The following is a 25,807-nucleotide window of genomic DNA, read 5'->3' on the forward strand; positions in this document are numbered from 1 at the left end:
ATCTGAAAGCTTCAACTGGTCCTTTGGCAAGGTTTTAGCAGAGGCTGATGGAGCTGGGACAGCCAAGAAAGGAGGGGGAAGAATTGACTATTTTACTGTAAAACAGACATTTGTGAATTGTGTAGCAAACCCCTTTCATTTGTGTGACATCAAGATATGTGAAAACCAAATGAGAGTTGATACTGGTGGGATCTGGTTTGGAGCTGGGCAGATGCCATGCAAAAACCTGGAGAACACTGGGTATGTCAAGGGGAAAAAGCTTTAGAAAATAAGAGTGCAGGGTCAGATCTTCTCTAGTTCTACATTCCATTGCAGAGTAATCCTTCAGTGTCTTGGCTGATACAGAAATATTTTCCCAAAGAAATGCCCCATTCTTTTGGATCAACCCAAACTGGAGAAAGGAATAAATATTTTATATAAACCTCATGTATTTCAGGAAGATTTTTCTGAAAAATGATACTTCTGTAGTCTTGGTAGTGTTGAACATTATCTGTGAGCATTCAGATCCCAGGTCATGCCTGAGGGTGATTCTGAGGGGTCTGTGCCTGGCCTCAAGCCCAGGGGGGGCAGTTACCACTTCCAGATGGGAAAGGGAAGCAAGGTGGGAGTTTTCCAGGCCACACACACGTGGAACAACTGGGAGGAAAGGGTTCCTCCAAGGCCCCCAGTCCCCTGCAAGGATTTTAGTTACAGCAAAACAAGGGGAATTCTCATCACTTGAACCTTCCAAAATGAAGCCAACAAGACTTTAGGAACTGCCTTTGGGTGTCAAGGAATGCCCAAAACCACTTGGTGTGAAAGGTCTCCCCCTGCACACAGAGGCAGTTTCTCTGTCTGACTGTTGCTGTGGTGTGTTGGGACACTGCTGCTACAGTCACTGGCACCTGGAGCACCTTCCAAGCAGCATCTCCTCTTTCCCATCCCAGTCTGATTTCAGGAGAGTGAACCTGATAACGTGGGTGTAGGGGTTTGTTGTATGTGGAATTTAGGATTATCTTTCCCCTCTGTTTTGTTTAATATTTATCCCGTTGGCGATTGAATCCAAATGTTGGACAGAGTTGCCAAGCTTTGGAGAGGGTTTCTGCTGTGCTTCTGGGGTTCTCATTTGTTTATTCTGTCCTGGCATTTTGCAGGCAGCAGTAAGTTGTTAGTTAAATTATAAACACAGTGGCTGTACAATTATGCAACAACTTGTGTTTTGGACACACCAAGGCATTCAATACGTGTGTGAAGGATGTGTGAGCTTTGTGTTGGAATAATTTGAGTTGCTGCTGCAGTGGAATCATTAACAGAATTACTAACTGTAGAACTAGTAGGTTTTCATATAAATTTACTTTCTTAAAAGAGTCTTTTTTAAGCTGAATGTGAGAAGTCAAGAGGTTTAAAAGAGAGATTGTAGAAAAAACCGGCATAATTTTGTGGTTACTGAGCACTATTTCAATAGAGCAATGTTTGACATGGGTAAGTTTTAATTGAATAACTGAAAACATCTCTCTGCAAACAGAGATTGCTGCTATTAGAATGTTGTGTTTCTTAACATGCTGAGCTCCCAGATGCTGAGCAGTAATAACCTTTCCCTGATTTATTGGTTGGACTGTGGAGTTTGCACAACAGATTTGTACAGCTTGATGATAAAAATGTAAATTACTTTACAGTTTAAAGGAGATTCCAGTGTTGAGAGTTTGTAGGTTTAAACGTGATTTTTAGAAAGCTGCATTTACAGAAAAAAATACTCATGTTTTCCAGTTTAAGATCTGGGGCTTATAAATTGGTTTTCATTTAAATCCACCCCGACTGTGCACAGGCTTTTCTTGGAGAATTGCAGCAGCTCATCCACGTAATTGCTATTTTTAAAATTTCATTTACATAAAGTGACTACATCATGTCTTAATTCTCTTCTGCAAAATGAGGGTTTTGCTCTTAATTAGCTTTGCCAAGCTGGTGTGTAGAGAAGAATTCTGTAGAGATAACAAGCCTGAGATTGAGAGTCGTGGGACTGTTCTCACTTGTGTTCCCTTTCTCTCTGCTCTCAAGGATGGTGTTGGTTTTGTGGGTTTAGTTTTTGTGTTTACAATATCAGTGGGTTCCCCCCCCCCCCCCCAGTGCTGTGCTACTTAATGAAATAGTGTATTTTACTGTGAGGGAACTGAAATGATCTGAGTTGAAATGCTCTCGAATGTGGGAGTGTTAAAGGGAGCAGTGGGTTGGCTGTGTTGCCTCCTGGTTTATTTATTCTCCTTCCTCAGAGCACATCAAGTGTCTGTGGCCCTGTCTGTCAGCCCAGGTCTGTCCTTGGCAGTGGGAGGCTCCTGCCTTCCCTGGCTTGGTGGTGTTAACAGAATTTGGACATTTCTGCCATTTTTAGTGCTGAATGTGGAGCCTGTGCAGAGGCTGCACCATGGCCTGGAAGTGTTGGGGTGTCCTGAGTGTGCCACCAGTTCAGGTACAACTCAAAGCCTGTCCATTTGTGGTGTTGCCAGGTGAGAATTCACTGATTCAGAGAATTCAGAGATTCACTGGTTTCCATTAAAGTCACGCTCCTTGCTGCTGTCCTTCAGCTCCTTAGTTAATGAGGTGGTTGATTCCTCAGTCATGGTACAGCTCTGAACCTCCAGGGTTGGCCAGGCTGGTGCTTGGAGAGCCCTTCACAGCTCACAGGAGCTCCCTGAGCTGCTGAGCCCTGTGTGTGATGGGCTGGAGTGTTCAGAGCACTGGCAGAGGAAGAGCTGCTGAATTGTTTGATTGTGCACAAGTGAAGAACTGTCCCTAATGCCTCGTTTCTGGTTTTTGTGTGTTTTGAAGTATGGGAGGCTCTGGCAGCTCAAGTGTTTCCGATTCCTGCAGTGACCACTTCACCATTGAAAACTGTAAGGAGACAGAGATGCTGAACTACCTCATTGAGTGTTTTGACAGAGTTGGAATAGAGGAGAGAAAAGCACCAAAGGTAGGTTTCAGATGAGTAAAGTTGTATCAGTGCTGTCCCAGACACTCCTCTTACTCACTGGTGAGAATTGAGAGTTCCTTCCTGATGGCTTTGTAGAAACAGATCTATAGAATTTATTAGGTACCTCTTGTTAATTCATCATATCTTCATCACATATATATTTTATATCTTAAATAAGCACTGTGTTAGAAATGATCCTTCCCCTTTTGATCCACTGCATTTTATCCAAGTTTATGCCATGTAAAACATATTTTTGAGAGACCAGCTCCCTGTCAGTGGTCTGTATTCTGCTCTAAGCTTTTACTTCTGGGGCAAAAAACAACCAACCAACATTACTTATAGATAACCTGGCAGATTTTTAGCTGAAGTAGTGCTGAACTTAGTTTGCATGTTAGTTATACTGCACAAATAAAGAAATGTACTGTTCTGTATCCAAATTCTGGTTTGTATTAAGATCAAGTTGTTTTTATCAGATGTGTAGCCAGCCAACAGTCAGCCAGTTACTGAGCAACATCCGATCCCAGTGCATTTCTCACGCTGCTTTGGTGCTCCAGGGATCCTTAACACAACCAAGGTAAATAAAGCTGGGGTTCATCAGGGAGGTTGGACTGTTCCAGGATCCTTTCTTCTGAGGACTAGATAAGAACACTTAAGTCAGTTTTTAGAGCAGGATATTTACGTGCCAGAGGAATCCTTTGTTGCTTCACCGATGGTGGAAAGGAGAATATTTCCTGTTTGTGTTTGGGTAAAATCCTCCAGGTTGATGAGAACAGTTTGAAGGGGTTTAAACCAGTTAGCTAAGCTGGTTTTTGCCTTGCCTTATGCTTAAACTGTTTTACTGACAGATTGCTGGGGCACTCCTCCTGTGGAAGGCAGTACCCAGTAGAGCTGCACCTGACCAACAATCTTAAAATGTGTAGGAAAACCTGCTGAAGGGACACAGCACTTGTTTGCTTCAGAGTTACCACAGCAGGTTTGGGAATGTCAGGCTGTCTGTGGGCTTTCTGCACTAAATGTCCACTCTGAGATTCCAAGTGCAGTTGTTTAACCAGCAGCTGGGCTACTTGGAACACTAAAAGGACATGATTTGTACTAAAATCTGCATGATTTTATGTTTGTGTCCCCAGAGAACACTTCTATGATCTTCAAAGGTGCTCCAGTTATTCCCTGTGGTTCGAGATTAGTTTTGTCTTCACATGAACCAATGTTGGCATTAGGATAAGTTTTATATATGTAATAAGGGAAAAAAAGATACTTTTTAAAAATCCTAGGGAGCAATTAAAAGTAATGACTGCATTAATTCAGGAAAGACTAATTTTTTTCTTTAATCTGGAAAAAATGTTGTTCCTTCACTAGTTGAGCTTAATAAAGTGTTTTTTTCATCAGAGAGGGGTAGAAGGGGCAACCAGTTAGTCCACAGAAGCTGCTGTTTTCTTCCAGCCTCATTAACTGCAGTGTGGGGTTGGCAGCAGCACCTGGTTTAGAGGAACCTTTCCCCAGGCAGATAAGATTAGGAAGGAATAGGTGTATCTACACATTGATAATGTGCTCTCAGACACATCCTTATGTGTGATTGCTCTGACATTTCTGCAAATACTACTGTAAGTAATCAGTAGTTTTGGATTTATTTTTTTTTTTTTAATGCAAACAAAGGTCATTGCAGCAGCAGTCTTTGCTGGTACCATATATGCTGTGTAGGAATCTCCCATTTGGCTTCATCCAAGAACTGGTGAGGACAACTTATCAGGATGAAGAGGTGTTCAAACAGGTAAGGCACAGGTCAAAGATAAATAGCTATAGCACGTGATTCTATTAGTTGCAGTATCCAAGATTTCCAGAGGTTTATCCTGCAGCTCAGGGGCTGTCAGCCTCCCAAACAGTTGGAATCTGGTTTTGTTCCTCTTGTGAAAAAGGCTGACTTCCATTATTTGCTAGTTCTAATTATGAAAAGTGCATTTGTTAATAAGCAGCACACACTGATGCTGAAGTGGGATATGCAGGTATATATTGCAAGATCGATCCTGGGTTTCATCCTTTAGTACAAAATCCCTAAAAAAATGTACATGTAAGCAATCTGCTGGAGTCCCACTCAGGAGGATTTATTGTGTTTTCCATTTTGCAATCTTTAGCCCTCTTTGCATCTTTAATATTTTGCATCTAAGGTGTTAACAGCACTTTACAAGTCCCAGTCCAGTAATTCATATTTTGCAGAGGAAATGACTGAAAATGGTTTATTTGGTGTGTCAGAGCAGTTCACTGAGGTGATGATAAGACACAAAACTATCAAACCTCTAGCCCATGTACTGTAGAGCAGGTCAGTAAGATTGTCTCTAATTAGCACTGTAATATTGTGGGACTTGGCTGTAAAGGAGCCTTTGGAATGGCATTTGATCCTTCCGGTTTTGAAAAGAATGACATGAGATAAGTTTTATATGTAGTGCAAGTACCTGTTAATAATTTATATTTCTGTCTGAACTCCTTTTAGTAGACCTTCATGCAGTTGCAAGTACATTTAAGACTGTCAGAAAGTGGTTATAAAAGTGTTAAAGGTCACCTGCCCTGGAGAGGAGAACCCTCCCTCTGGCTGAAGCACATGGACACCTCTATAGTCCTTTTCCCTAATATGATTTAATATTTTCTTTGTCTCTTCATAGAAGCAACACAATACACTTTAAATTCAGAATTCAGTGGGATCTCTTGTTACTGTTGGAGAATTCCTGTTGGTTTATGTTGTGAGGGTACAGTTGTCAGAGCTGTGTGATTGGGACTCACTAAATGGCTGTAATTACTTCTGATTAATAAGTTCCTGTCAAATCACTTCCTGTTTCCTAACAACCCTTGACTGCTGCTTATTATCCTTCCCAACTTACACATCCTGCAAAATTAGAGCTGTGTTATTACCCCAAGTGCCCAGGCAGGGCAGTGGTTACCCATTTGGGCAGTCAGGGTGTTGGGCACCTGGGCACAACTCGGGCTCTGCTTCCTGTCTAACACACGTGCCTGCAGAGAACCTGAGGGCACAACACCTGAGCACATCCACTACAGCAAACAAGTTGCTCTTTACCTTCCAATAATCTCTTAAGCCTTCAGGCTTAACTGATTATTTAAAGGTTGAAAGAAATTTAAAGAAGATATCTTGGTTTTGCTTTTGTGTAACTTGCAGTATTTGGAGAATGAACAGGCACTTCAGCAATAGAGTAATTTGATTGTTTCCTATATCTTGAGTAAAGTTAATCTACTTGTGTTTTTACAGATCTTTATTCCCATCTTACAAGGCCTGGCTGTAGCTTCCAAAGAGTGCTCCCTTGATAGTGACAATTTTAAATATCCCCTTATGGTAAGGACTGTCCATTTCTAGAAGCATTTTCTTTATGATCACTGATAACATGCAGATTCTATACAAGATAATGGACTTCAACATTTTGGGGGCTTTTTTTGGTTGGTGGATTGCTGTTAAACTCTGTAGGAAGCTTAATATGGTATGAGATGTGTAAAAGAACATTAAAAATCTAGTAGAGTGTGAGGCCAATAATGGCTTAAGCTTAATGAACACTTTGTATAGGGGTCCACTCAAATGTTTGTGTATATTGCTTGATATAAGATTAATCAAATGTATGAATTTCATCATGCATGGCTATAATACTGTGGATGGTTATAAAATCCTGGTAAGCTCCTCTCGATTTAGGTCTGGGGAATAACAGCCACTGTCCATACCAGTGTATGTTGGACTCACTTTTGTCTGTGGGAAACTCAGATCTGTTGCATGAAACCCAAAATATTTGAACTGGGGACTATTTACTGAGGAAAACATCATAGTATTCCCTGGCTGAAAAGCTGAGGGGTTTATTTTTAGTTTTTTTAAAGTACATTCTCAGTCCTAGATCTGCTCCCCTCCTGCTGCTTTTATTGCCAAACCAAACCACTCTTTGCAAAGTGTGTTTGGCCACCACGGAGCTGTCTGGATTCCTGGGAAATTGAGCACTGTCAACTAACACCTTCACATTTTAGGGTCTTCTGTGTGTGGTGCCAAAAAAGGCTGTTACACCTCAGCTTTAACTTGCCCTTCAGCAAATCAGCTGGACTGGGGGGCTGCAAATCAAAATTGATTAAGTAACTCTGGTACTTTTGCAAAAAACCAATAATTTTTTTGTGGCTCTGTGTTTTCCTGCTCTGCTATTATTCCCCCAATTTAAACTGTGAACTGCTGCAAGTTTGGCTGTGTGGCTACAAGGAAGGGCTGCTCAAAAATGAGTCTGTGTTTTCATTATCTCTGGCTGGCACAGTTTGCAACAGGAGGATGGAATAGCAGTTGGTAGCTGTAGTATAATTGAAGAATGAGAACACATAATACAGGAGAAGTGGGAAGGCCAACAGCATTTTTGTGTTTCCAGAATTCTCTGTTACAACTGCTTTCTTCTTTCTGTGCTGCAGTTGAAAGTGAGTTAGAGATCTTGGATAGGGTTCTTTGTTCCTGGGTTCTGTGTTCATTTGACATTTTTCCACTCTGATTCAGAAGACAAAGGCCTTGGTGTATGGAGAGAACAATTGCTCTATTTATTATTGTTGCTGAGTTTAATGTGGTGGCTCAGGAGTCCAGCACAGGCATTGTCATGTTCTGAGCAAACAACAATTTGCACAGCTAATTTTTGAAATAAGCGCAATAATTTGTTATTCTGGGAGACACGTTGGCCTGTTTGAGACAACTTGGAGCAGATGGAAAAGCTAAAATGGGAGCAGGGTGTGCTCTCCCTCCCTTCACCACAAGAGTGAGGTTTTCCCACTGATCAAGAGAGAAAGGCTGGGCTCCTGCAGCAGTTTGCCACGTTAAGCTTGTTTTTTGCAGACAGGTTGCTTAGGAATTACTCACAAAAGTGATTTTTACTGGGATTTCTTTGTAGGCACTATGTGAACTTTGTGAAATCAAGTTTGGGAAAACACACCCTATGTGCAGTTTGGTAAGTGGATCCAGTTAAAAGAACTGAGTGTAGTGGTGGTGGTGTTGTACAATCCACACTGATAATGTTCTCCAGAACTCCAAGCAAGGGTTACTGGAGCATCTCATGCGAAACAATGGTTTAAATTAAGCTGGTTAAGGGAATCCTTTCCCCTGAGACTTGAGGAAAACTAGGACAAACAGGAGTTGCTGTGTAGCTGGAAGGCTGAGGAGATGTTTCCATGCAGCCCTCAGCGTGACTGAGCGGGGAAGGGCCGGGGGCGTGTGGCAGACGCGGGAAGGTGACAAAGCAGGAGGGCTGACACGGCAGCGCTGAAGAACTTGCTGTTTCTCCTATTTTTAGGTTGTCTCTTTGCCCTTGTGGTTGCCTAAATCTTTAAGCACAGGTGCAGGAAGAGAACTGCAAAGACTTTCCTACCTTGGAGCCTTCTTCAGTCTCTCTGTCTTTGCTGAAGATGATGTAAGTGTCACTGGAGGATGTTTGTAGTAGCATGGTGGGTTTTTTTTTGTTGTTAAGGGTTTTTTTTACATCCCCAATACATTTAATACATTTGCCAATATTTCCTTTCAGAACAAAGTAGTTGAAAAGTACTTCTCAGGGCCTGCCATTACTCTTGAAAACACCCGGGTCGTCAGCCAGTCTCTGCAACATTACCTGGAATTAGCAAGGGTAAGTGTGCTCATTTCTTTAAAGAAATGCATAATATGTGGGGGTTTTGGTCTTGGCATAGATGAGGAATATAATCTAGAAAAATGAGCTTCTGTGTTAAACCACAGATGTTTGGGGATGTGGCTGAATTGGGGAAAAAAATACAGTGTTACAAATATTTCTCTAGGGCTGTAAGCCAATTCAGAAAATATCAGATCAGTTAGTCATGGGCTACAGTTCATATGAAAGGATGAGTAAATAAACACTGTGTTAGTTTTGTGTCACTACACTAATCTTATATTTGCATTTTTTGTGTAACTAATGTCAGAACTAACACATGCACAGAAAGTTGACAGTAACAGCCACCATAACAGCAGTTTTAGTGAGTTCTGTGGAATTTGAAGAACACGACAATAGAGGCAAACAGAAGGCAGGACTGGGATGTTGGGAAGTGTGTGCAACCTGACAAGGATGTTTGTTTGAAATTCCAGCAAGAGCTGTTCAAGATCCTGCACAGTATCCTACTGAACGGGGAGACCCGGGAGGCAGCTCTGGGTTACATGGCAGCTGTTGTCAATGCCAACATGAAAAAGGCCCAAATGCAGGTAAATAAAAGGAAATGCTCTTCCTGTGATTCATTGGCCTCATCCATCCACAAATAGCTCTGGATGGCTCATGCCTTGGTGGTCTAGAATGGAGGACAAAAGAATCTGAGTGCCTGCTACCACAGGCAAGAAGCCCTGTCCTCAGTCTTTGTCCCTTGCAATACATCTTTCATTTCTTAAATCAATCTGTTTTATCAGTTTATCTCCTCTCTTAGGGCTGAGATGTCACTTCATCAGCAGAGGTTCCATATTAGGTGTTCAAAGCTTTGTAATCCCCCTGCCCCATCTCTGAGGGCTTCATCCCAATTGACTGTGTTTGACAAGCAGCTTTCCCAGCTGGGGAGGTGCTGGGCTTGGAATGGGGTGTCTGCACAAGGAGCAGGGCAGGTCTGAACTGACCTGGCTCCAGTGAAACACCAGGGATGGGATTTTGCCATTGTTTAATTAATGCATTGCACTCATTTCCTGTGATAAAATCTGCGTGTGAGTCTTGAACAGCTGAAGCTGTTCATTGTTGTCTTCATGTCTCCTTTTCAAAAGTGAACATTTGGAACCATTACTAGAAGTATTTCTGTGAAATTCCAGTGAAGGAGTAACAGAAACTACACTTAAGATAAAATTGATGAACTGATGCTCAGCAACTATTTGAAGCTCTTCTGTTGCTCTCTGTACCTGTGGGCCAACCATTCTCCAAAGAGCCCCTTTTAATTTCTTAGATCATTTTCTGCTTCTTTTTATATGTTTGTTTGATGTTCTGGAGGGTGATTATTGAACCATAGAGAAGGAAGATCTGTAAGTCAGTAGCTGAAGTCACTGCCACAGAAGTCTCCTGGCAGAGCCACCTTCTTCATTCCTCCCTTCTCTTGAACTGGCACAGCTCAGTGATGTTGGGGACTGTTGGAACTGAACCCTTGTGCTTCTCAGCTTGTCCTCAGCCCTTTGCTTTCTCACCCCACAGACAGACGATCGTTTGGTGTCCACAGATGGCTTCATGCTCAACTTCCTCTGGGTACTGCAGCAACTGAGTACGAAGATAAAGCTGGAAACGGTTGATCCCATGTACATATTCCACCCCAGGTGTCGGATCGAGCTCCCCACGGATGAGACAAGAGTGAAAGCAACAATGGAGGATGTTGCAGCCTGGCTTGCTGAACTTTGTTAGTACTCTTATTAAGCATTTACTGTGCCTTCTGGTTCTGCTGTGGAGGTACATGGAAGTATTTGATCCCAGCAAATAACTCCCCTATTCCTAAATCCCTTTTCTTGGTGCTGTCTGCTCTTCCTTGTTCTGAAGAAAGCTGAGTTCAAGGTCTCACCCCTAGATGAGGCAGTTCATTTTTTTAATTTATTCACCTCTGCTGCTTTTTTGTGTGTTTGTTTTTCTAGACAGGGATCCGTCTCCATTTTCTGAGCCGAAATTCCCAACGGAATGTTTCTTCCTCACCCTGCACGCCCACCACCTGTCCATCCTGCCCAGCTGCCGGCGGTACATCCGGAGGCTGCGAGCCATCAGGGAGCTCAACAGGTTGGCTGTTTGATTTTCTGCTGCCTCAGGGGGTCCTGGCAGCCCCCAATGTCCTCTGCCCACCAAGTCCAGTAAACTAAATGGAATTAGAAGGACAGTTTGGGTGGAACTGTTGCTGAGTACAGATCACCTCAGCATCTGTTACGCTGCTGCTTTTGGTCCTTGGGGATTTTTGGGTGTGTTGAGGGACTGTGGCTTGAATCAGGAATTCAGATAATAGTGAGGTGGAGGCTGTTGGTTACACCAGGCAGCTCAGGTTGGTGAGAAGACCATTCTGTTTAAAAGATAACTCTCTTCAGATCATTTTGATACTTAACACTGTTTATTACAAGTAATCTGTGGTGTAGCTGGCAGGTCATCAGTGCCTCAGGCTCTCTGACAGCTGGAGCAGTGCATGTAAAGTTCCATGTGTGATGTGATTTCAGAAACAAGACTTTGTTAGTCCTGCCTGAGCTGTTTTGAATGTCCCAGACATTATTTACCTTTTTCCCCTCAGCTCCTGAGGTGGGAGAACTCATCATACTTTAGGGGAGAGAAGCCTTCAGCAACAACCTCTTAATATTGTTTGTGCACATGTAATTCAGCATAAGGTTTACTGTTTTAAAAGTCATAACTCACATATACATTATGATGTTGGCATGAGGAGACTCCTGTTTTCCATTTCTCTTGACATCCATTCAAATAGGTTTTTGTAGTTGCCGAACGTCGAAGAATCCTCTGTTAAAATTAGAACAGATTTTTGTACATCAGTATTTTCCATTGTTTAGAATTGCACTCATTGCATTTTGGTAAATGTTCCTTGGCAGTCATGCCATGAGTTCATGACTGGATTTTTGGACTGCATTTGAAGTGATTTCATTTTTAAGGCACATGCAGGCCAAGAACCTGGGAAGCTGCAGAGAGAGCGGAGCGGGAAGAGTCAGCTTATCTTAAAGGAAAGAGTATTTTCCTATAAACAGCCTGTGGATTACTTGTAAAACAGCCATATGTTGGCTTGAAAAAGGAATTGCTGCTTTCTCCTTATTTAGAATTGCTGCCCAGGAGTTGCTGATGCAGCACTCCCTGTCCAAGGGTGCAGAGTGAGGAGCTCTTGGCTCTCCTGGCAGCAGCAGGAGCTCAGGGGTCAGTGTTTTCCATCAACTGCTCAATTGCAACACTGGGCAGTGTCTTTAGGTGTTGTTAATAAAGAAGTTACACTGGATGTTGGTCTGCTTCAGCCAGAGATTGGTGGGGAAGAGGATTTGTGTTTAGAGCAGGGATGAAAAGGGGCTGTATTCATGCAGTTCAGTGCATGAGTTTTGTTCTGATCAGCTGCCCTTCCTAAAAAGGATTCAGATATGGGCATATGGAGGATTTTTTTAGTGTAAGTGGTGTGTGTAATGTACATTTGAGTTCTCTCTTCTGTTGGGCAGAGTGAGATGATGGGTAAGAAAAGGGAGGAATGTCAACCCCCTTGATTTCCTGGTCCTTACGCTGCCAGGAGACTGTAGATTGTTCACGTACTGTGCTCCTCTGCAAGCCTGAATTTTCTGAGGAGTGGAGCATGAGAAGGGTAGAACAGAACTCCAAAAAGTCATTTGTAAAACTGGAAAGTGGGAAGTTACACAGGATGCAGACTTTTACCTTTCTCATTTCTAACAAGACCTGCTGTTGGCCACCTTTTCCTTCTTTAGCTGATTTTGTTTTCCATTTTTCTTTTCTGATATCAGAAGATGAATGAAATCTCCAAATATCTCATTATTAGCTGGACCAATCCTTCCTTGTGATATGGCAAATTTTAGGTTTAATTTTCATGACACCATTTTAACCTTCCTTTAGCATGACCACAGACTTCAGTGGGGGGAAAAAAACCCAAAACCAAACCAAAAAAAGGCAATTTTTTTCCCCTTTTTTTTTTTAATAGTAAAATTAGTTTGTGAGGCAGGATAGAGCCCTTGTGTGTCCCATCCCTTTGGTGTCCCTGACAGGCGTGGATGTTGGAGCCTGTGTGTGTGGTGAGTGCAGGCTGTGCAGATGTTTAATCTGCATTTACAAAAGCAGTTTCTTTTTCTGGTCGTGCTGATGGGTAACTTCCATGGAAATGATGGGCTCTTTTAAATGCAGATAGGAAGGTTAAATGCCTGGTAATGGCAGCACATTTCCCCTCTGTGTGATAACCTGCCTCTGCCTTTCAGGACTGTGGAAGATTTGAAAAACAACGAAAGTCAGTGGAAGGATTCCCCTCTGGCCACCAGGCATCGAGAGATGCTGAAACGGTGCAAGACACAGCTCAAGGTCTGTAAGTGATTCTGTTCCTGGCTAAATGCCTTTGTAGCCTGTCAGTGTGTTGACTTTAATGTTTAAATGCAACTTCTCGCTGATGAGGCTTGACAGTGGTTGGGTTTGAACCCATGACCCACCTGAGAGCTGCAGGAGGTGACACAATATAACATCAGTGGTGACTTTAAGGTTCAAAGTAACACCAAGGTTCACTTAGTGTTCTTCAGAAAGAAGAAAATTGGATGTTTTTTATTGGAGAGAGAGCAAAGGGACTGTGCTTTGTTCAGAGGCAGCTGTGTGTGCACAGTCCATGCCCAAGCAGGAACTCTCGAGTCCCCAGTCTCACTCAGGGTTCCTGCACAGATGAGTAAGCTGGGGTGCCCTTTTCTGGAGGTTTGTATTGCTCAGGTCTTCCTAGCACAAATTGGCACAAATTTCCTGAGCTGTAGCACCCAAATGACTTTAATTGCACATTTTCCCGCTTTGATACCTTTGTTACTTCTTTCATTGTTCCCACAAAGCTTGGAAAAGGCACCTCTGCCCCTGCAGCTCTGAGTCACTGTGTTTGACTCGCTGTGCTGGGGCCTGTGTCCCCTCCTCTGAGTGTGCTGGGAGAACAAAACCCCTGGGGAATTGTCGTCATGCACACATTTATTGATCAGCTGGGAGAGGTTTGACCTTCCTTGATGTTGTCTTGCCCTGGATGAGTTTTTGTGTGCCTGTTCTGCAGAAACTGGTGAGGTGCAAGGCCTGTGCAGACGCCGGTTTGCTGGATGAAAACTTTCTCAGGAGATGCCTGAATTTCTATGGCATGGTGATCCAGCTGATGCTTCGCATTCTAGACCCTGCCTACCCCAAGTGAGTGTTGGGATTACCTGTATAAATTGTATCAAAGATATTCCAGCCCATGTTTGATTGCTCACTGAATTTAGCAGTTGTAGAATGATTTTTATTTACAGCATCTCCACTGTTATTTGGTTGTTACTTTATTTATGTCAGTGACATACATTCTTATTAGAGTATCTTATTAGAGTTTAAGCTCAGCTGGGTTTGGGGGAGCACCCTCAGGTATTTTGGGACCCTTGAAGCACTGACATGGAATTTTAAAAAGTCAGTTTTGAAACTATTATAAAGTGTTCCCATAGGACAATTCCATAGGACACCACAGGGCACTTTCTGCTTAACCCTGCTGATTTACTGTCCTGTTTGTTGTCTCTTTTATTCTACAGCATAAAATTGCCTTTAACTCCTGAGGTTCCCAAGGTATTTGCAGCGTTGCCAGAGTTTTACGTGGAAGATGTCGCCGAATTTTTATTTTTTATTGTACAGTAAGTAAAGTTATATCTGAAGGAAACTTGTACTGTCACTTGCCCCTGTAGCAGGTGGCACATGCATAAATTCAGGGTGCAAAAGTGGGTTTATAGTTATTCTGTAGTTAATGGTCTGGTTTTGAACAGAAGCCATAAGAGTATGGAATGGCAGCATTGCTGCAGCTCTAATGCCTAGATGAGCTCCAGAGTCCCTTCTAACCTAAATTTTTCATGGAAGACAGTTGGGTTCCCTCCCCAGGAATTTTCTTTATGGTTTGCAGTGAGACCTTTTGATCTTGTGATATGTTAAATCATCACTAGAATAGTATTTTTAAAAAGCCAGAGCTTAAGGAGTAGAACATGAGGGTTGGGGTTTTGCATTTAGCTTTCCTTCTCTACCTGTTCCCAGATATGCTCCTCAGGTGCTGTATGAGCCCTGTACTCAGGACATAGTGATGTTCCTTGTTGTGATGCTGTGCAACCAGAACTACATCCGAAATCCTTATTTAGTGGCCAAGCTGGTGGAGGTGATGTTCATGACAAATCCAGCTGTGCAGCCCCGGACACAGAAGTTCTTTGAAATGATTGAGAATCACCCTCTCTCCACCAAATTGTTGGTGCCCTCCTTGATGAAGTTTTACACAGGTAAGTGCTTTGTCTGTAGCTCACTGAGTGCACAGGGGTGAGTACTCGAAGGCCAAAGGTGGTGTTTGATGTGGTAACCATGAGAAAAAAACAGCACAAAAAAACCCAACAAAACCAGAAATCGGTAGATCTTGGGTCTTGTGAAGACAAGGCTTTGTTGCTCAGGAACTGGGGGCAACAGCATTAGATGGGACCTTGAGAATTCCAATCCTTCCACAAGCTGCTGTGCACTGGCAGCTGCAGCACTGTAGATCGATGTGACAGTTGGTTTTGTGGTGTTTGGATTCCCAAATTAAAGCTTTTGGTTTGCTTTTTGCTTTGCTTGTAAGGCAGCCCTGGGACTGTAGAACTCCCTGTTGTAGTTTTGCTGGTAATTTTGTAGATTCAGATGCTTCAGAAGAGTTTTTGCACCAGTAAAACCAACTATTTTTGTTGGTCTGTTCCCAGGTCTGTTGTCTGTTCCCAGAATTTTCTTAGTGAAATTTTAGACTGTGGGATGAAGAGCAGACTTGAATAGAGCAGAAAGTTTTGGTTTCTGAGGGTTTTTCTTCAGAAATGAGGTTGGGTCTGGGTTAGAAAATGTACAGTGCTGCTTCTTTTGATGGGGATTACGATGAAGACTTCTGAATGGGAACTGAACTCCATCTCTTAAAGCTTGGTGCTCGCAGCTCATCCCACTGGAGGCAGTGGGGAGAGACGTGTGCTGCAGGGGAATCCTGCTGGGAGAGTTGGGATTACAGTCCTGGGATCTGTGCTCTTTTCCAGATGTGGAACACACCGGAGCCACGAGCGAGTTCTATGACAAGTTCACGATCCGCTACCACATCAGCACCATCTTCAAAAGCCTCTGGCAAAACATTGCTCACCATGGTACCTTTATGGAGGAGTTCAAGTGAGTAAGAGGTTGTGTCTAGCACTGCTCCCTGCCACCAGGCTGCTCGGGCAGGGACCTGAGGAGTCCCTGCCTTTGGGAATGGGTGATGCTGCTTTCCATTGTCCTGTACATGGCAACCCCTCCCAGTAGAACTGGAGTGTTTCTAAGCTGAGCTCTGGACACCACAATCACCTTGGCTTGGGGAATGGGAGCGTTGTTGGAAATATTCAGTGCAGGAGTGTTGCTGGGGTTGCAGTCTGCTCTGCAGGCCCACCTGCTCTGCCGTGATACCTGTGTTTCGATGTTTTCAGCTCTGGGAAGCAGTTTGTTCGCTACATCAACATGCTGATAAATGACACAACTTTCTTGCTGGATGAGAGTCTGGAGTCCCTAAAACGTATCCATGAAGTGCAAGAGGAGATGAAGAATAAAGAGCAATGGGACCTGCTGCCCAGGGTGAACAGAGCTGTTTTTCAAAGTGCCCTTTACTTATTTTTAATTTTTTTAATACAAGACCATTAAAACCCACTTTTTAATAAGGGGCAGCACCAAAGAGCTGCTCGTGAGAAGCGGTTCTCGATGCTTTTTCTTGCTGCCAGTATGGCCGTGGTCACTCTGGATGACATTCTGCAGAAAACCATCATTCTGCCTGGTTATGTTGTGCCTGGCAAAGAGAGTGGTGTGAAGTGGAAATAGTGTAACGTTTCAAATTACTGTGCACTTAATTCTAAGTGGAGAAACCGAGACTTTAACCTTCCTGAAGGAGGTTTGGGAAGATGCTCGCCAGTTGAATTGACTTCAAGGAGTAGAAGCTTTTATTTTGTTAATGCATTGATCCTTGGTAGATTTGATGCAGACAATTATAGTCCTGTACCTCAGAGCTCGGCCTGATTAAACAATAATTGTGTGTGCTGACCCACCAATGTCGGGTATTTCTATTTTAAGGTTATTGATTTTAAAAAAAACAAACCAAAAAGTACAAAAAGAAAAGCTATAAAATCCTGTTTGTTAAACATATTCTGGTTTGCTCTTCTGAAGCCTTTCTTCCTGCCTGTGCCTACCAGCAAGGTAAAGCCATTACTGTAGTTACAAAGTGAGCTGGTACATCATCTACAGATTGTTCCACTGGGGAGTGTTTATTATTTATGGTGGTGCATAAATTAGAGAGAACCTCATTTGACTCTCAGATCCCAAGCTGGTTTTGAAGTTATTGGCATTTGGATGGAAAGGAAACATAACCCAGTTCTGCAGCTGTGAGGAGCAGTTAGAGAATGTAAACAGACTCAATAACCGTGGGGGCCTGTGATGCCATTTGCTTTCATCCTCTAGAGTTGCAGAATTCAGGAGGATTGGTGCAGACATTAGGACTGGGTAGTAAAAGCGAGCAGCTGTACCTTAGATTCAGAGGTGCCTCACATCTGTGTTTGAGTTGCTGCCTGTTCTCTTGCCTAGATGCCGTTGGCACTGTGGCTGTGAGGGGCTGTGGGTGCTGCTGGGGGAGCTGTGACCGCTCTGTGTTTGTTTGCAGGACCAGCAGCAGGCGCGGCAGTCGCAGCTGGCGCAGGACGAGCGCGTGTCCCGCTCATATCTCGCCCTGGCCACAGAAACTGTTGATATGTTCCATATCCTTACCAAGCAGGTCCAAAAGCCTTTTCTCAGACCTGTAAGTCCTTCTCAGGTTTAAGTTGGTTTCTTGCTTCTCTGACATCTCTGGATAATAACCTGGAAGTGTTTGGGAGCACTTTGTCTCCATTCTTTTCTCCTCCCCTTTCTCCAACTCATTAAAGCCTAGTTGCTGTTGATGTTATTTGATGTGAGAGCATCACCTGAGTCACTGGGATGGTGTCATCCTTCTAGGCAGAAGCTGTTTGCATGGCATTTCTTAATGGCAAACATGCATAAAGAGCAGACACTTCCTACAAGCCTACAAAGGAAAAGTGTATTGGTTAATAATTCCTGATCTTGCTGTGTGCAAATCCAGTGATAATCTTCACTGTCACTGCCTTCACACTTTGATCTCTTTTACTTTGCCTTTGTAGGAGCTTGGACCACGACTGGCTGCTATGTTGAACTTTAACTTACAGCAACTGTGTGGCCCCAAGTGCCGTGACCTGAAAGTCGAAAACCCAGAGAAATATGGGTTTGAACCAAAGAAGCTGTTGGACCAACTGACGGACATTTACCTGCAGCTGGATTGTGCTCGCTTTGCTAAAGCAATTGCTGATGATCAGGTGGGCTCCAGAAGGGTGAGGGGAAGGGCAAAAGCACTGTGGACAAACAGGACTCTGCAGAATACCCTAGAAGTGTTTCATCTGTGTGCTGCCAGCCACTCTGTCTTCTACATCTGCAGTTTGTTTTCTTTCAGCAGATCGTCTCTGTTCGTATTCTGTCTGCTCTTTGTAGATGGATGTTCCCAGTGTTTTGCAAACTTATAAACATACATAAATATCTATAGCACTTCGCACACAGAGGAAATTTCCTGAGCTGCTTATTAGCTACAGCCTTGTTGTAAATTAGCAGAAGTACTTTGTCCCTTTGCAGATGGCACACGGAGTTTTGACTCCCTCCCCCTTCCTCATCAAAACAGCTCAAAGAGTCTCATTTAACACATCAAAGTTCATTCTCTAGATTAACAGTTTGCAAATTGTATCCCCTCTGATATCACTTTATTAAATGGCTGTGTAATAACCTGACAAAGCCCAGCATGAATGAGACAGTTAAGGACACCTTTGAACTCCTCATGGGACCATTAACAGCAAGATAAGCTGTCGCTCACCTCTGTGTCCTTGCAGAGTTGTCTCAACTACTGAATTACATCTGTCCATGCCTGTGTCTTAAAATACAAACTTTTCAAAATACAGAGGGGGAAAAGTGTTCTCAGTGGCTCCTTGAAGCTCTAGAGGAAGCTGGTTTACAGCACAGGAGGCTGTGCTTGCATGTCTAGTGAGCAGCAGTACTGGGGTAACTCAAGATCGTTTTTCTGTAATTATTTAAGTTCTGATAATTGCAGATAATATCAGGAACACTTCTGAAACAGCCCTTATGCATCTGCATGTGTATAATGAGCATTCTGTGCATTTTGATGCTGGTCAGTATATGAGAAAGTGAGGGTGTTATCCATCATTCATCCATGGCAGCCACAGCAAACACACACACTGACGTAGGGGCTCGAAAGAAAGAAGCCTGCGGGTGTGGGAACTGGAAAAAAGCCCCATTAACAAAGTGGCCCTTCAGAAAAAAGGAGTGGGGGGAGTGACCAGTATCTTGGAAACTGTCAGTGACAGGAAAGAACCCCCAAGGAAATGTGTGGCTGGTTAATGGCTGCTGGGATTGGGAGAACAAAACAAAACAAACAAAAAGTTGCTTGATCATGGCGGGGTCTCTCTAAAGCATTTTGAGCCGTGTCCCATTTGCGAATCCCAGCACGTTGGAGAGGGAATCTGCAAAGGTTTCTGCAGCCCCGGGCATGTTGCCACAGCTCCGTTCTCTCTGCACTAGAAAGGAGTTTGGGTGGGCACTGTGTGTCCCGATGCTGAATGGCATTGCTTGGTGCCATGTGGGGGAGATGAAAGAAGTGAGGCTGCGTTGAACACTTCAAAAATCCCAAGGGAAACAGAAATCTGTGAGACTCACTGTGTTTTGTTTTGTCATGTAATTCAACCTTGCACTGCAGTGTAAATAGTGGTTTTTTATTAAAAGGTTTACATCAAAACACGGCACTGTGAAGTTAAAAGGAAACAGTGTCTGTAGAACAGAAGCAGCTACAAAAGTCCTTCCCTAACTCGGTTTTTCACATGAGAGCAATGCTTGCTTTGTGGGAACTACAGGATATGCATTTGGTCTCTCTGGATATTCCTACTGCACCAGTTGGCAAATCTCCAGCATTTGCTCCCTCTGAGCTGCCTTACTATTTTTGCAACATCATGGGGTGGCTTTTCTGTTAGTTCTTCTTTGGATTAGGAGAAAGAATCACTTCTTTCCCAGTGCTGCCTTGCACATTAACAGAGAAATTAAGAAATTAAAAAAATTAATTCATTTTGTGCTGTGTTTGCAGCCAAGACTTGTGAGAACAATAATACAGACAGGAGAGTGGCAAGACAGATGTTTTGTGTGAGGAACAATCCCGATAATCATAGTCAGCCTCTCTGAGTGACTTCCTCATTTTCTTTAGGTGATGTTGCCTTTTTTTGGTCCTGAACAGTCCTACAGTGGTGATGACTAGTAAAAAAAAGAATCATAAGTCTACCCCAAAGTTGACCTTTTGGTGCTAGATGAAATGTTACCACATACTGCTTTTGAGTCTGATGTAAGCTTGAGGTTTCATCGATCCCTTTTTCTGCAGTTTTAAAAGTGCATTAAAATATCTTCAGTGTTTTTATGGCAGGTGAGGATCCTACAACTCAGCAAACTTGTCTTTTTGTGCTTTGCTTGTAGAGGTCCTACAGTAAAGAGCTCTTTGAGGAGGTTATCTCCAAGATGAGAAAGGCTGGAATCAAGTCCACCATAGCAATAGAGAAATTCAAACTGCTGGCAGAGAAAGTGGAGGAAATTGTTGCCAAGAACGCCCGTGCAGAGATTGATTACAGCGACGCTCCGGATGAATTCAGAGGCAAGTGGAGTTTCCTAAATGGTGACTGTCTGGAAGAGGGATTTGGTTTGTTACTTCAATTCTAAGTGTTAATAGAAACTTAGATATTATTTGTGAAGCCTTGCATCCTGCCCTATTTCAGCTAGATAGGTAAGTAAATAGAGAGAGCTAAGAGTTCCTTTGTTTTTCCCTGGGATTGTCCAGTCCTAGCCATCCTTTGCTTACATGTACTTGAAAACAGTAAAAAAAAACCCCAAATCTGAAAATCGGGTGAAAATAGCTACTGAGGAGACACCTGTGCCCTCAGATCCGCTCATGGACACCCTGATGACTGACCCGGTGAGGTTGCCATCCGGAACTATCATGGACAGGTCGATCATCCTGAGGCACCTGTTGAACTCCTCCACTGATCCTTTCAATCGTCAGACGCTGACGGAAAACATGCTGGAACCAGGTACTGTGGAGCAGCTGGAACTGGGGGCTGGGGGAAGCACTTTGTGGGCAGGTCTGTGCTTTCAGGGGACAGTGGTAGAGGCAACAGTTCTTTCATCTCAACTTGCACAGAAGAGTTCATTCCTTCTGCTTTCCCTTTTTCTATGGGGGGAAAAACCCTCACAACCCTTCATAACTACTGGGTGAGAAATGTTATGATATATAAATGAATCATTCACTTACCCAAAGCTGTGCAGAAACTGCACTGGGAGAGAAGACAACAGTAGTAGATAGTCCTGATCAGGTCACTAGAGAAGAAATCTCCACTGGTCATGAGGAGCTCTCTTGTAGTTGTATTACTAAGTAATTTAATCATTCTTTTTTCTTTTTTTTACCCTATCAGTGCCAGAACTTAAAGAGCAAATCCAAGCCTGGATGAGAGACAAGCAGAATGACCATTAGGAACTCCCTTGCAGTGCACGCCAGCAGCAGTGGGGAGAGCAGGGCGTGGGCTGTTGTGGCAGTAGTGGAGCAGAAACACTTGGAAGCTGTTATGGGATTAGCACGCCCACGGCACTGACTTCAGTAGTGACCAGGAGCATGTGGCCGAGGAGAAAAGCAGCTTAATTCTTGTACATATATTTAAGTGATAACGATGGTCAATAACATGGAGGACAAGCTAGGAAGTTGCTTATGTTACAAAACTGTCCTTCAATATGTCACATTTTGGAGTTTTTACAGCTGAATTATTTTAGCAAAGACGAATGGATCAGGGCAGCATCCCTTCAACCTTGTTTTTTACCGCCAGATATCCGTTAATTTGATTGTGGTTAGAACCTTGGACATTTTGCTGCTAAAGTAACTTTTTCCTCTTTCCCTCCCTTCTTTCTGTTCCACCCATCAAACCTGCACTGCTGTCTCTTTTTTTTTTTTCTCTTTTTTTTTTGTAATGCAAAAAAACCCCCCAACAAACCCTGTAAAAATCAAAATCATTCCCCTGCCCTCAAAAGAACATATTCTGTGCGATAACTGTGCCTGCAACGAAGTGTTCATCTTGGGATCGTATTTTTATATTACACTCATCCGCCTGTTTGGGTTTTAATTGGTGTTAGACACAAGGATCATTTCAAAAAAGCAAAGACTTCACACACGGATTTTGATTTCCATTCCTTTCCGTTGATCAAGACGCTCTGGTATTTGTGAAAAGCCTCGAGATAGAAATGTGTTAAAACAGCTGCCATGACTGAGATGCTTGGGAATACCAGGATTTCAGTGACTTTTAAACAAAAGAAATACATTCTTTCAATGCTGCAGATATGATATATGCTAACTGACAGTTCTGAGCCATTCGAGCTTGTCCACAGAGAGCAGATACTTTTATCCTTGGAGGCTGCAGTTTGGGGCAGGGGTCATTTTTTTTATGTTGCTACCAATTTGTATCCATGGCTTGGCCTTACCAAAGCAGAAAGGGTGCAGGAAATGTAGAATTACATTTTTAAAAAAAAAAACGAAAAAAAAAAATATTCACAAACATTTTTGTATTACTGCCCCCTGCATATGATACTTGAATTTCCTTTTTAAAAAGGATTTGAAACCACAGTGTTTTAAAATTAAGTCTGAAAAAACAGGTTGTTTTTCTTTTATTTGTTTTTTCGCCGTGTCTTCTGTTCAATTCCTGACTCTCTTGAACTACAATAAATGATACACACTCGCACAGGAGGTTTGCTGGCTCTTTCTTTGGGAGCGTGTCGGTGAAAATATAAACCATACAAATGGTTGGGTGGCTTTGTTTGTGGTTTAGGATTGGAGATAACTTAGTAAATTCTGTGTAAAATGTCTGTGCACACAGAGACCAGCAATACTTTGAGCTCAGGAATGTTCCCGGCAGGTGCCACCGAGCACCTATTCATAGCGCTGGGACAGCTGCTGACAGCTCCAGGGGGACTTTGGGGCAGGTTATATATAATCCAGGGTTCACCTCTGAGCTGTGCAATTAACTCTAAATTATTAAATGTGAAGATATAGTGGGGGGGTTGGGGTTTTTTTGATTGATTGTGGGGGTTTTTTTCAGTGGTGCTTCCCCCTGCAGAGTGTGAACGTGTGTGTCTTTACTCCACGGGAGGAGGATTCCAAAGCTGGTGTCTGCATGGACTGCTGGAACAGTTTTATAATTATAACCTTGACTCCTTCCACAAACTCAAATCCCCCTCTTCTTCCCTCTTCAAAAGTCACAGAACAAAGCCTGCTCTGCTTTTCCCTGCAGGCTGTCCCTCAGCACCCAAACCCAGCCTGGATTCTGCTGTGCTGTGGGTGTGGTGAGCTGTGAGCTCTTCTTTGGGGAAGAGGGAATTTCTTTCTGTATAAAGAAAAACTCTTACATGTTTCACTGTCCCCTCTTTATTAAGAATTATTGAAAGAAATCTCTAGAAACATCCCAAAATTTATTCTTTCTTTGATGGAGGGCAACTGTCCACGGTGTATATTTGTATTTATTGGAGAATGATTGAACTGCTCTGGTTTCACATTATGGCTTTTTTCCTGCATGTTAATATATATTACTTTTATTGACAGACTGTGAATGTGTTGGAAAGATGGAAGAAATGCTTTCTTCTCTAATTTTCTCCAGCTATTACCAATTAGACACACCAGCACCTTTGGTGAATAAGGAGCAGTCTAATAAAATGAGAAGAGCACAAGCAGAAATAATCCAGCCTTAAATTAAAACCAGCTGGTTGCTTTAGTGTAGCCTGTACAGGGCTGGAGGTCTGCTGCTCTCTAAGAGTTCTTGATATTTTACATTTGAAATGTTGTAACCAATATCAAAGAGGTTTGTGAATTTAAATGTTTTACCAGGAATTCTGTATGGGTAGCTGTTTTCAATAAAATGAAAATTCTATATTTTTATTTTTTGACAGGAGGAAGTAGGAATATTTACCTTTGCTGTGGGATGTATTAACCAAGACAATGCCCTTCAGAATCCGAATTTATTCTGCCACTGTGTCAGGCTCTGACCTGAGGAGTATAAATAGCAAAGTGCATTACTGGAATGTTTTGTCTAATTATGGCACACATCTATCATTTGAAAATATGTCAATGCAGATATTGCACAAGACACAAAGGCTTGAAATAAGTGGCCCAAACAATTTTATCTGGAGAACTAGTATCGAGTATTTCAAAGGTGTGAGCTCAGACAAGTGCTTTCCCAAATTCAGCTCTCAGAATAATGGAATGTACTTTACCAGGAGCAGCTGGAAGTGCCATTCTATTGCTGTCCAGGCACAAAAGTGAACCAAACTCCTCTCTTTCTGTGGACATTTGAGGAACTGAAAAGCAAAGCTGACACTGGATTAAAAATAAATCTCCCACAAAAGCGTATCAGTTGTGGGACAATTCTTAGTTTAATTAATTTAAATGCTACCTGCAGTTTTTTGTGATTTCCCTTCCCCATTAACATGTCATTTCCCTTCTTCAATCCAACTGTAACCTCACTACAATGCAGAGACTTTGTGTTAGAGATCACAGAAACCATCAGTGGTCAAGTTACATTTGACACTGCCCTGTGTCTGCAGAATATGAACATGTGAGCTGGGACTGGCTCATCCCAGGGATGGGTAACATTCTACATATGTTGCAAAATGGGCTTTTCTTGGAAAAATTTAATATAAGATCATATCACTGGTCTCTACTTGTGCTCCAGCTCCAGACTAGAAAAATTCCTGGGGCAAGTGCTGATGTTACAGCAGTACAGTTCAGCACAATTGATTCTATTATATCACAATTTATACTTATGTAAGGGCACAATTTACATCTCTGTCAACTCTCCCCTGCTGGCAGCAAGGACAGCTAATGCTGTTTAATAGCAGGATGACAACCCTGCTGTCAGCCAGCAACAGATTTACTCTACCAGCCCCCAGGAGCCTTGCTCTACAGTGTAGCTCTCTTTTCCTTATCACTTAAACCTCCCCTCTTGCCTGTATTTAAACAGGCTTCCCTGTTTTAGGTAGCATTTGAGTAATCAACTATATTTCTTTGTACTAATAAATGCAAGAAATTACTACTTACTTTCATTTTTCTGGAATAATAATGCTCAAGAACACTCTTCTTGGGCTGGGGGCCTTCGTTGTGTGACTTGTCTTGAAAAGGAGTATCTTAAATTCTAGATTTAAGCACACACCTGCTTACAGGGAATTGGATGTTTCTGCTCTTTTCAGGGTTGTGTGGTGGTGTCAGAAACATAAAAGGAGTAAGAATGGCCCCTTTCCTGTAAGGGACTTGACAAGAACTTCTTAAGCAGGATTCACAAAACAGTGCAGTAGAATTCCACTTAACTACGTTTTTTGATAATTCTAAATTACCCAAGGATACCTAATTTTCAAAAATGATATTGAGAAGGCCATTCTGATTAAATTGAGCTAAAATGCCGAATTCCATAATTAAAAAGGCATCACAACCAGTTAGAGGAATACTTGAGCACCTTTTTACTCTGTACTTGAATATTTAAGAGGCATTTTCCTCAGCTCCCTCCACAGTGAGTGACCTCCCAGATGCCACCCAGCACGTCCTGCCCTTTGCTGTTTCCCAACGTGTAACTTGATTTTCTCTGACTGTTTCTGGCAGATTTTTCGAGCCCCTGTGATCAAGTAACTGAATTAACGTCCTGGAGCTGTTCTGGGTGAGCCCTCCCCAAACTTGGGCATGAGACTGATGCAGGAACTGCTGTTCCTAGGAGACACCACACAAACTTTGCTGAAGGAAAATGAATCACAGTGTCTGTTGCCACGGAGGGTTACAGCACACACCCAGTATTTGAACAGTTTGCAGGGGATTTTAAAACAGGTTTTGGGTTTTTTTCAGGCGTTTTTGCCTTTTTTTTCCTCAGGGAATATATAACTGACCTAATTCTGCACAGCCCCAGGTGGAAGTTAGCACAGTTACACCACTTTAAAAACACCATTAAATCATCTTTTCTCTCCGTAGAAGTATTCCAAAGTTCAAATGATGGTATTTATTTTCTAGGACAGA

The 25,807-nt window shown here is 42.7% G+C and overlaps 1 protein-coding gene across 4 annotated transcripts in view; it reads left to right on the plus strand.

Moving 5' to 3' along the window:
• The window catches only part of UBE4B (ubiquitination factor E4B), a 32,525-nt gene extending 10,026 nt beyond the window's left edge, over nucleotides 1-22,499 (plus strand). For 3 of the 4 annotated variants that reach the window (XM_064678541.1, XM_064678542.1, XM_064678543.1), the window contains 21 exons: nucleotides 2,803-2,944; nucleotides 3,418-3,518; nucleotides 4,598-4,712; nucleotides 6,198-6,281; nucleotides 7,843-7,899; nucleotides 8,242-8,358; nucleotides 8,470-8,568; nucleotides 9,039-9,152; nucleotides 10,111-10,309; nucleotides 10,539-10,677; nucleotides 12,852-12,951; nucleotides 13,667-13,794; nucleotides 14,166-14,264; nucleotides 14,656-14,891; nucleotides 15,657-15,783; nucleotides 16,077-16,221; nucleotides 17,294-17,428; nucleotides 17,805-17,996; nucleotides 20,200-20,374; nucleotides 20,661-20,807; nucleotides 21,189-22,499. In XM_064678541.1, the coding sequence (XP_064534611.1) occupies nucleotides 2,803-2,944; nucleotides 3,418-3,518; nucleotides 4,598-4,712; nucleotides 6,198-6,281; nucleotides 7,843-7,899; nucleotides 8,242-8,358; nucleotides 8,470-8,568; nucleotides 9,039-9,152; nucleotides 10,111-10,309; nucleotides 10,539-10,677; nucleotides 12,852-12,951; nucleotides 13,667-13,794; nucleotides 14,166-14,264; nucleotides 14,656-14,891; nucleotides 15,657-15,783; nucleotides 16,077-16,221; nucleotides 17,294-17,428; nucleotides 17,805-17,996; nucleotides 20,200-20,374; nucleotides 20,661-20,807; nucleotides 21,189-21,247 (2,710 nt within the window). In that variant the 3' untranslated portion in view covers nucleotides 21,248-22,499. Of the gene's footprint in view, nucleotides 1-2,802; nucleotides 2,945-3,417; nucleotides 3,519-4,597; nucleotides 4,713-6,197; nucleotides 6,282-7,842; nucleotides 7,900-8,241; nucleotides 8,359-8,469; nucleotides 8,569-9,038; nucleotides 9,153-10,110; nucleotides 10,310-10,538; nucleotides 10,678-12,851; nucleotides 12,952-13,666; nucleotides 13,795-14,165; nucleotides 14,265-14,655; nucleotides 14,892-15,656; nucleotides 15,784-16,076; nucleotides 16,222-17,293; nucleotides 17,429-17,804; nucleotides 17,997-20,199; nucleotides 20,375-20,660; nucleotides 20,808-21,188 lie in introns of those variants that run through there. The other variant, XR_010435779.1, reaches the window with a different exon arrangement.
• Nucleotides 22,500-25,807: the final 3,308 nt, after the last annotated feature.

Source organism: Pseudopipra pipra, chromosome 22, assembly GCF_036250125.1.
Source record: "Pseudopipra pipra isolate bDixPip1 chromosome 22, bDixPip1.hap1, whole genome shotgun sequence".
Lineage (NCBI taxonomy): Eukaryota > Metazoa > Chordata > Aves > Passeriformes > Pipridae > Pseudopipra > Pseudopipra pipra.